Below are 12063 nucleotides of genomic sequence, written 5' to 3'. Positions count from 1 at the left end.
TGCATGTTCCCTATGCATTGCCTGAATACTGGTTTCTGCAGAGGATAACAACAGACTGCTCATTATTTGAGCTCATATGCACAATTAGGGGAAAGTGTCGTTGAACTTGTTGTTTACCACTGCTATTAATTTGGATGTGCTTGTCAATGATATGGTGTTTATGATGTAATTTTTCTTTTTTTGTAAGGATATGGTGTCTATAGTGTGTAATAGTGGTGTGTGAATTTATGCACTAATTTTCCATTTTTGTAATAATTGATCCAACTGTTATCACCAGTTCAGTATTTTTCTCTAGTTGTTTTCATAGTTAACATCCTTGTTCTCTCTGAGTGAAGCTTAAGTTGAGTTGAGATCATATGCAGAACTGGGAGAAATCTGCCTTTGAACTAGTTATTTACCTCTGCTATTAATTTAGATGTGTTCATCAATGTGATGTAAATCACTTTCAAGTTTGTGAGTACAAAATGGTGGCACCTGACAATTTTCCTGAAATTGAAGTGCCATTCTCTGGCTAACTTGATGATTTCATCCTTTAGCAATTCATCAGTTTCCATGTGAAAATTGAGAATGATGCATTAAACTTTTTATTCTTGGCTTTGATGAAATCACATACTGTTAAAAAAAAATAAGGTCATCGAGTTTGTTGGTGTTGTTGTGGAAAGGTACATTGGCACTGTGATTGTCAACGGTTTGAGCTTAGCTTTCAGTGTTCTAATTTTGCAAAAGAGTGGTGCTATTTGTGGCTGTTGGTGCATTTTCCTAAGGTCACGAGGAAACTCTTTTACTGTGCTTTTATAGTGCCTGCTTTAGTGAAGGGAGCCATATGCAGAGAAGAAATGCTGGTTGAGGTTGATGAACAGTTTGTATGCTGAATCTTGTATCACTGCATAAGAAGCATGTAACTAGTGGCAACCAAAATCTCAAGACCTTTTTTTGCATTGATGATGTCTAGTTATCAACAGCAGCATTTTGTATCAACTTTCACTTTGTTGGTATTTGACTGCATCGTGCTGATGAGACCCATAGCACATTGCCATCACTGGCCTTTATTGCCACCATCTTTGCATCATATGGTAAGCATAGCTGGCACTTGCATGTGGCTGATATTACAATGAAAAAACAAACTCTTTTAAGGCACTTATGGATTGTGTAATAATATTTATCTCCTTATACCTACTGTTGTGGTGTTGTTCAATGGAGGATAATATAACAAACAGCACTCATCCTGATGAGTGGTTATAGATAGATATGCATTATTTTCCATAGCACATGCTAGTGATGTGGTGCAGAGTTGTAGAGTAGGTGGCCTCCCACCTACTCTACAATAATAATAATAATAATAATAATAATAATATGATAGAAACCTACAGTTTCTCAAAGGATCATGTACGATACCAGTAGTCTCATTCATTCCCCACTCTCCATAAAATGGAGAGTGGGGAATGAATGAGAGGGAATACATGTAAATTAAGAATGAATAGTCAAGTAAGGGATGAAAACTAGATTTTTCTCTCTTAGAATGGTGTGTAATTGGAATGGCTTACCTTTGGAGGAGGTGAGTATGGGATGAAAGGTAGTGTGGGTGATATGTGGCCTCGCTGAATGAGTTCCTAACTTTCTGGAGGTGTCTGGTAATAATATTCTGTCAAGGAACCTGTTTATTCATATGAAATTCATCAGACTTCCTGGAAAAAATTAAAAATCTATAGGAGGAAGAAAAGTCAGTTCAGTATGTTTTAAGCTGGAGAAGAAATGGATGTTAACACAGCAGCTGCTTGTGATCTTACAAATCTTGGATGAAAATGGAAGCATGCTAGTGGCCAGTTTAGTATAACACTGTCCATGAAAATACCTACAAAATAGAGATAAGGCAGAAATAGAACATGTACACAGAGAAAAAGAGAATGATTAAATTGAATCTGTGAAAAATATTATCAATTAATCAGATTTTCTTCATCCGAACAGCAATGAACATATACTTCAACCACAAATGAGAAAACTCTCTACACTTCTGTGCATGGCAGAATATTAATAAGGTAATCAATCCACTTCGTGGGATAAGTGTTTATCATTACATATTGGAAAATTAGCTTTTCTTTTACGAACATTCTAGCTTTTAAAGTGGTAACTATTTTGTATGTATAGCAGTTGGAAAATTTTAGGTATAAAGCATGTGATTTTGTGTTTGGTGACAAATTCATATATCCCTTATTCTTCCCCACCCCCTCAACATGAATTGACTCTTCTTGGCACTCTGCCAGTAACAGTTGTCTCAACTGTGGGCAGACTATATTTAGAGATTTTTGGCACACCATCTCAAATGGGCAGATTTTAGATTACAGTTTTAGTAGCTTGTACACACAAAAAGTTTTTTTTTTTTTGAGTCTGAAGAGACTATGGATGAGATGTGTTTGTGCTAGGTGGACAAGAAGTCAGCCCAACAAGAGTAATTTGATCTTGTTTGGAGATTTAGGCATTACCAGAAGAAAGGGAGAAGTGAAGTGAGATGTTCTTTTTTTTTTTGAGAAATAAGACAGGTCTTTGTTCTGGTTTTTTCCCAAGGCTATCTTCATCTCACTTAAGAACAAAAAAAATAAAAATCAGAGTTTAAAGCATTTAGAATGGACAACCTTCATGCATTGAATAATTGTGCACCATAAGGTTTGTCAAAAGAAAAACGGGAATAGAATGTATTTTAATCAGCAAAGCTAGAGTTATGATTTGCAGTCAGTGAGAGAAGAATTTATGAATAGGAAAATGATTGTGAATGAAATTTCAGAGTCCAGGGATACTTCACCGTTCCTTCTCAGATATCCCCTCATGGAGTGATCGGGTAATCTGAAGAATAATGCTGCTAAAAACCAGAACAGTCAACTGTGATTTGAACAAAAGATGAGTTTCCTGCATTTGGACCTTTCAAAATCAGATTTAGATTTGTTAATTATTATTCCCTTAGCCAGCAAAGGTTGGTCAATTGGTAGAGTCTCTGCTACTAATGGCTCACGCAAAAAGTTAAGCAAGTCTGAGAGCAGTTAGTAGTTGGAAGGAAACCAATCATTCGATGCTGCTGGCACTCTGCTGAGGACTGACCATTTTCACAGGGTTAACTTCGGCCTGTAAACTGACATATGTCAGACCTCTGCCCTTGGGGCATGTGGGAATATTATTATTATTATTAAGAGAGACCTCCAGAGAGTCAGAGACTCATCAAGGGAAGCCACATACTAATTCTTGAATTCATTCACACTTCTTGCACTCACAACATCCAATGGCAATCCATTCCAATCACACACCACCCTCTAAGAGAAAAATCTAGCCCTCACAAACTTCTTGGTGGCCTTCATTCTCAGCTTCCAAGGATGCCTTCTCATCCTTTCCCCACCCTCCATAAATTGAAAAATTCCATCAATTGAAATCCTGTATGACCCTTTCAGAAATTTGTAAGTCTTAATCATATCACCCCCTCTTTCTCCTGTTTGTTGTCTCTGCAGTCTACAAATTCTCAATCTGTCTTCATAATCAGTATTCCACAATCCTGATATCATTTTTAACACTTTTCTTTGTACTCTCTCCAATATATCAGAATCACAATGGAAACCAGGAGACCAGACCTGGCACAATAGTCCAAGCGAGATCTTATCAAGGCCTTGTAAAGAGGCAAAATAACATCCTTATTTTTACATGTGAACGTTCATTTCAGCATTGCAATTATCTTTTGAGTTGTATTTGCAATCTTTTCCACATGGTCCCTAAACTTCAACTTCATATCTACTAACACTCCAAGATCCCTAGCCTCATCAGTTTATTCTAGCCTAATCCCACCAATATAATACGACATTGGATATCTAATCATGCCAAAGTGAATGACTTCACATTTACTGACATTGAACTAACACCCATTTTCTCATGCCCACAATTCCAGCCTATTTAAATCATTCTGCAAAGACTGCATATCAGTAGCATTCCCAATTACCCTACCTATCTATCATCAGCAAATAACTGTATGTCGTTTGTCAAATCCTTCCCAATATCATTAATGTACAGACTGAATAACAGTGGACCAAGCACTGATCCTTGTGGTACACCACTTGTTACCTTAAACCTTGCAGACTCAGATCCCCCATATACCACTTTTTGATATCTATCAGTCAGTCATCCTCTTATCCATGCTAATATTGTATAACCCAAATCCATTTTCTCCAATTTATGCAGTAGTCTGCCATGTTGTATTCTGTCAAAAGCCTTAGCATAATCCAAAAATATCATGGTGTATCCATTCCCCTTGTCTAGTTCAATGGTAACATTGTTATCGAATGTGAAGTTGCTAAAACATGACCTTATCTTAGTAAACCCATGTTGTTCATTGTAAAGTAGAGATTCACTGTAAACCCATTTCTGAATGCGGGCCATAACCAAGTTTTCCAAAATCTTCACCACCACTCCTGAGATACTAATTGGTCGATAGTTGGATACATCGGTCTTTGCACCACCCTTGTGCAATGGAATTACCATACATTCCTTCCTTTCCTGCAGAATCTTCCCTGTTCTGAGACTCATATTAAACATCCTGGTCAAAGGAATGGCCAGTTCAGCTGAACACTATTTTAGCACACGTGCTAATATTCCATCAGTCCCTATTGCAGAATTCTTATTCAGTTTGTGCAATATACCTCTGCCTCACACACCTGCGTTTCTTCATCTAGTGAAGAAGTAAGAGTGAGCTCAATGTTGCGCTCACCAGGTTGATAGCTTTTAACGAAATGGGCACTCATTAACTGAACAACCTCTTCTGCATTTATAACCCTCATGCCATCTGGATTTAAAAGAGTTATTCTTTCTTTTACTTGCAGCATATTGATAGAATTCTTGTGGGTTGTCTTTAGCATGCAGAGCCAGTTTCTTTTCATAATCAGACTTTGCTTTCCGAACAACAGTTGTCACTATTCTAGCCTGCTGCTTATAACGTTCATAACAGACATCATTCTTATGCAAACGGTATTCCTTCCACTTCATCCTTTTCTTACGAATCTCTTGCTTAATAAGATAACACATCCATTTGACTCCTACTCTATTTATTCTTCGAAATCTTGGGGCACATTCTGATATCCCATCATTTAAGTATTGTTTAAATGATTCCCATTCACTGTCGATATTCTTTCCATCCAGCAACCAATCCCATTTCACTGAACTCAGTATACTCCTCAGTTGGTCATAATTTCCTGCTTTGTAGTTCAGCATGTAACCTTTTCTGAATAAACTTAGTCACTTCCCAAGTGAATACTGCATGATCACTGTCACCAACTGGAGGCAGAATAGTTACATCTTTGACTGAAATGCCCTCTGACACTATAATCAAATCTAACACTCTTTGACCTCGAGTTTCTTCTGTCACATGCTGCTTGAGGAAGTTGTCCCGCAACAGCTCAATAAATGCATTTTCATTCTTCTTATGAGATTCTACTGCTATCCAATCAATATTTGGATAATTAAAGTCTCCCATTACGATTACATGATAATAATAATAATTATTATTATTTTATTCTATTTATTTTATTTATTTATTTATTTTTTGTAGCTGTTGAAAGTTTGGGTTGTTTTGAATCATGAAAACAACTTGTGTGTGTGTGTTCTAACTGACCTGCAGTATAAAAAGCATCTTTGAATCCAAGATGGGATTTGAATCTAGGTGTCTCTCCACACAAAGGGCACTGTCAAGCTGGCTGAGTTAGGTAATGTTCTGTGCTGAAGCAGTGGAGGCTGAGCATGAAGTGCAGTTTCGGTTTTCAGGCATTTGCGATATGCATATTTATTTATTTTCACTCTTTTAGGTTGGATAGTGATCAGGGATTCTGAGTAAAATGAAGGCCACCGATATTCCAGTTAGGATTATTATTTGATCAGAGAAGGTGTTTCAAATAGTAGAACTCAAGAAAGAAAGTGTGAGAGAGAGAGAGCGAGAGATGATGATGTGAAGAATCAGAGAAAATATGGGGAAATGTTAGGGGAAACATATGAAAATATACAGGCACTTTTGAGGCAAATGAATATGAGAATGGCCAAGAATCTACCTCCTCAAGTTTCAGATCTTAATGGGACAGTTAAGTGTGCTAATTCTAATGGGGTGGTCAACTGTGCTCAAGTTTCAAATCTTAACAGGGCATGAATTGAATTATCTCTTGGATTTTATGGACATAAGAGATAGTGCAATTCATGTGCTAAGTACATATACATACTCTCCAACCAAACGTGATGGTTTTAATCCCACTGTGAACATGGACGTTTGTGATTGCCTTTAGGTGGGAGATGAATTTCATTGCCTAGTATGAGACTTATCGAAGGCTTGAAGAAGTTCCATGTTTGGTTTCTAGGGCAGGGTTTCCGGATTATGTAAAAATAAATAATAAAAATACAAAAATGATATATAAAAAATGATAAAAATGAAAAAAAAAATTCTTAGTCTACCCAAGATAAAAATGTACTATAGGCTTACTAATAACCTTTTATGAGTGGGAACCACATAAAAAAAAAAAAAAATCAGGAATAGAGGGTAGAGATTACACTGGTTAATATGACTGCTAAAAATTACAGTAATTAAATTTAGTTAGTAGAGTTGAAAAATATAGTTACAGAGAGAGAGAGAGAGAGTAAAATATATATTTTCAGGGAGGATGCAGCAGAAAACTACAACCACCAAGAGTGGAAGTTCAGCAAGAAGGCAGGAAGGTTGTTAGATGCAATATGAGGCTGTCTGGTATGAGACAGAAGTCAACAGGAGAAAATGTATAGACAGCTGCTGCTGTTGCTATATGCCAGGAGGTGCAAAGTAAAATGTAAATGCCATGCACTGGCAGAGTAGCACATGAGTGTAGACTAAGTAATTATTATGAGGTACTCTTTCTAGGAAAGAGGAAAGGATGAAAAGCAAGTAGGAAATGAAATTTATTCACCTACCAAGAGATCATCACAAGAGAAAACAGCCTGTGATGAAGGGAACTAGAATTTGAGAGATCTGAATCTAGTGATGCATCAGGAGATTTGCTCATAATTAAAGCAGTTACCTTTGCTTGCAACTCAGAGAGAGTGATTATGCACCTCCACCTGAGAGGTAGCTAAACATGTGGAATATCCAATTCAAAAGGGATATATGTGGAACTACTGAGATGAAGCAGTGCCACAGTGTACAAAGTACAGTACAGTAAGCATGGCAAGTCAGATTATGAGACGAAAGTAGCTGACCAAAGGAAATCCCACATAATTATTTTAGTATGTAATAAGTAAAAAGAAAAATAGTTATGGAAAGATAATTTAATGAATGCTGAAGAGAGATGACAAAAGCATAAGTAACTGTTGAGGTGCTGAGTGGTTAGGAAGATATTGCAATGATGTGCATAACAGGACTGATGTGAGAAAAGAAGTACATGAAATGAAGGTAGTTATGAAATGGAGGTACTTACTAAAGCTAAATGTGAAATTCGACATGTGTTCCAATAAGATACTGGCCTGTGTAGTGTGAGAAAGTGCAAGGAAATTGGTAGTACTCAAGCTGTTTATATATTTCTGACAAAAGTAAGCTTTTACTTTGCTTCATGTTAGAGCCTGTTCTTGATCTTGATGATTTGGAAAAAAAAAAAAAAAAAATCCAATGCTTCTTTTTCCATTGACATCTTAATTGGAATCCAGGCAAAAATATATTGCATTCATTTTAGACAGAGCTCATGTTACTTAACTTGAAAATATCTCAATTTTTGATCTTTGTGTATAGCATTAAATATTATGGGTACTATTTCTTTTGGCTGAATATATAAAATATTTCGACAAAAATATTTTTACATATTTAATAAATTTAATCTATAAAATATCACATAGATCATAATTTTTTGCTTTTCTCTCACTAGACCAGGGTTATATGGAATAATACATTGGGCAAAACTTAAATTTGCCACTATAACTTTCAAATGCAATAATTTGAGAGTTTAAATGACAAATCCAGATAAATCAAAAATTTCAGGGACATTGATGAATTGAAGGTTTGTCACACAGGAATATGGAGAGTGAGAAGAGCAGCAACTCTGTTGATTAGCTTGAATTCATTACTGACTTCAAATGCACATAATGAAAAAAATTAATAATTCTATATTATATATAGGTTTTATCCAATAGCTAGCTAAAAATGCAGCAGAAACTGACATGCATATACCAAGCAATAAGGGAAGAAAAAAATAATTGTATAGCCACCTGATGATAAGGATCATAGCAATCAACATTCAGAGAATTCTTTACACTTGGACCTGAAATTGCCAATGCCACAGACTTGTGAAGAGAAGGATGATCAAAAGCATCTTCCACACCAGATATAAGCCTTCCTAATATTAAGAAATGGCATAAGACATGATTTTTTTTAATTGAAAAATGACTGTCAAAATAATAATAATAATAAGTAAATAAAAACATATAAAAGACATAATAAATAAAAAACATATAAATAAAGACATGTACTTTGCCAGGTCGCGAATATGCAAGAGTTTATAAGGCAGAAAACTGTAATAAGATGGTAACAATTATTTTAATTAACAACACAACATTTCATCCCATTTACATAGTATTTCTTCAGGTGTAAACATACAAACTAGTAGACGAACAGTAAAGGCTAACAAAGGTGACAACCACTATGTAGTTATAGAAGAGACTAATGTTGGTACACAATAAATAACGGAAAAAACTCACGTAGAAAGATCATTTATTAGTATAATTTTTGCCGAAAATTATACTAATAAATAATCTTTCTACGTGAGTTTTTTCCGTTATTTATTGTGTACCGATATGTCTACTCACGGTTTACCTCTTTTAAAACTTACTGAGACTAATGTTTTTTTCTAATTGTATGTTGTATTGTTCAGTATATTGTGCTTGTTTATGCATTAGCTGCATGTGTTTGGTAATGATGGCTATGATGTATTCAGACAAGTTCATACCTGGGTTTATATTTACATGTCTAGGATCCAATGCCATTTTTCCAAGGATTTCCAAATTTTTTTTCCTGGTTATGTCATAGCAATGGTATAATAGTACAACACACACACACACACACACACACCCTACCTCCCCCACACACAAATGAAGGTTTCTAACAATCAAATCATAATGTCATATGAAAAAATACAGAGAAAAATATAAAGAACACAGCAGAATAATCTGGAGGCAATTGAAAAAAAATAATAAAAATACAGGAAAGAGCACCATAAAATGAATTAAAGATGATAAAGTGATGGCATGAAAACTAGAGATATTCTAGATGTCTAGAATAATTACTTTAAAAAATTGTTAAATGACACAAGCAATGACAAAATAGTGGTAGAAAGTATTCAAGGGGGAATGCAGTCAGGAGTGCATATTAATATTGAAGTGGAAAAAAACTATCAAAATCCAGAAATGCAGATAGATAGCTGGAGATAATAAAGGAACTAAAAACTGAATGGAGAATTACTGCAGAATTTCCTTATAAGATTCCATATAAGATTTGTACACGCCACAATTCTTCACATTACCACAGAATGCAGCCTGCCTAATATAAAAGACAATAATAAAAAATATAAAAACTACAATTATAGTTTTTATATTGTATCCATGTTTATATAAAGTGTAATTAGAAGAATAGTATATTATACCCTTCTACTGAAAAAGGCCTGAGTGTGATTCTTGTTATTATGAGAGGAATCTTTATATGGGATTTGTCATTTGAAGGTGAGTTAGCTGAACTCATGCAGAGCAGCAGGGTTTTTCTCCCAGAAACTCGGGTTTTTCACTGCATACAGGCAAATTGGCCTTCAGAACATGCGACTTACAGACAAAAAAAAATACTGTTGGTGATAGTGATGGGCGATAGATGACTTTGATGGTAGTTGTGTGTAGTAGGAGAATTAAGTAGTAGGGGAGATGGTTAGCAGACTTGAATACAGTGCCCTTTTGCAATTAGTCATTGGACTCTTTTGGAGGAGTCACATAATAATAATATGTTTTTAATTCTGTATTGTACTGCATGTACTAAATGCTAAATAAATAAATTATGCAAAAATACTTGAGAAGTGGAAGAGAAACTTGGAGAAAGTTGGATTCAGGTCAAAAAGAGGGTTGTCAGAAATACAACAGGATATGTATTAGATTTGGAAAATGCATATCACAAGATATGAAAAGAAAAGTTATTCAAAACAATACAGTCATGTGGTATATATGGGACAATATACTACTGAGCAATACATAGTCTATATTTTCGATCAACAGTTACAAGTGAAAGAGGTACAGGAAGATAACTGATGTAAAATCAGATGTAAGACAAGGGAGAACCTATTGCTATACTTATTCATCATCTATATGGATGATCAAATTATGAAGCAAAGTAGCATTAAATCCATCAAAACTGGAGATATTAATCTCAGCTTTTTAGTTTATGTACATGATGTTACACTACTAAATAAATCCAGGACTAAGCTGAATAATTGATGTAACAAGTTTGGCAACAAAATTAGCAATAAAAACAGACAAAGACTATGAAAACAAGGTAGAGACAAACATCAGATTCATCCTGACTGGAGAGCCTACAGAAAAGTAAAATATTTCAGTTATTTAGGAATGATTTTGAGTGAAGATAGCAAACTAAATATGGAAGTAGGCATAATAAAGATGGTATGATGGTGAGTCTAAATAAATTTATATGGTATAAGAGAGAAATTAGTCAAAACACTAAAGCAGCTGTAATCATCCAATGTTCACACCAATTTAATTTGAGAGGTAGGTTAAAAATAAAGTAGTTAATCAAGGACTAGAGATCACAAATATGAAGTGACAATTCTGACAAATATTTAGGAAATTAATAGACAGTATCGATTTCAGAATCATATCAAAATGAATATATTAGGAAGGAACCTGGCATTGTTAGCATTAGGAACATGTGAAAAGAGCCAATCTCGGGTGGTGTGGCCACTCGAATGGAATGGGAGAGAACAAGTTAGCAAAACATGTAGATGAAAGGATGACAGGAAAAAGACTCATGAGAAGACCAAGATCTATTGGCTGATGTAGCTAGAAGTGTTTTAGTAGAATGAAATATAATTCCTGACATATGTGATGTCTTATTACTTCAACCTTGGTATCTGTTGGCATCTAGGTCCAAACTGATGAGACCTCAATAAAGATGGAAACTGGTCTGGGTAGAGGGCCTTCCCATAATGCATAGCATTATACATACCTAAAAGGATGTGTGCTTTGCATTATGGGATACTAAAGCACTTAATGCGAAGTCATTAACCTCTATATACAAGTAACCTAGTTGTGAAGAAAACTTTACATGCAAACTTTGTTTGCTCACACTTGAGGACAGGGTTAAACAAGAATATAATTTCTTAGCATAGTTAATGTAATATCTAAGGATACTGGAGTGCTAGCAGATAACTAATTAGGAGGAAGCTGCTGACAGGAAATTATCAATAACGTAATCTTAACCTTATCATCTAGTACTATTACTAGTAGTGCAACATCAGGGCAACTCGTTGTAAAGATGAGTAAAGCTCCGATCACTATTCTTAGTATTTCCCCATAATGTAAAACACATCTCACTAAGAGATGTATACTGTTATACATTATGGATGGGGGAGGTCACTACCCAGACCAGTCTGTAATTGAGGTCTCCTCAGTGAGGAGCTAGACCCAACAGGTTGAAACCGGTCTGGGTAGTGACCCCCACCCATATTGTATAACAGTTTTTCTAAATAACTTAGGGAATTGAAACAACGTAGATCCGAATATAAATTAAATTATATTTTAATAGATATTTCCGATATTTCGGCAATGTCACATTGCCATTTTCTAAAGGAACTTACAAAAAGGCAGGTGCACACAAGGCAATAACAATACAGTAACTGAGAATGAAGATTTGAAGCTATCGTTCTCCTAGAAGTCCTGATGGTGCCCTCTGGAGGGCTAAGTAGGCGTTCTTGGCCGTTGGGCTGAAGGTCTGCTGATGTATGCCTCCCAAATTTGGGGCAGTCGCATACAACCAAATTTGTTGAG

The 12063-nt window shown here is 35.4% G+C and overlaps 1 protein-coding gene across 1 annotated transcript in view; it reads right to left on the bottom strand.

Moving 5' to 3' along the window:
• Zir (dedicator of cytokinesis) overlaps positions 1-12063 on the bottom strand; it is a 667641-nt gene that overhangs the window by 330047 nt on the left and 325531 nt on the right. The window contains exon 25 of the mRNA XM_090407837.1: positions 8236-8363. Coding sequence (XP_090263963.1) covers positions 8236-8363 — 128 coding nt within the window. The remainder of the gene's footprint in view (positions 1-8235; positions 8364-12063) is intronic.

The sequence above is a fragment of the Typopeltis vanoorti genome, chromosome 18, assembly GCF_054136105.1.
Source record: "Typopeltis vanoorti isolate ZY-2024b chromosome 18, IOZ_Tvanoo_1.0, whole genome shotgun sequence".
NCBI lineage: Eukaryota > Metazoa > Arthropoda > Arachnida > Uropygi > Thelyphonidae > Typopeltis > Typopeltis vanoorti.
This window is presented reverse-complemented; position numbering and strand designations above follow the sequence as displayed.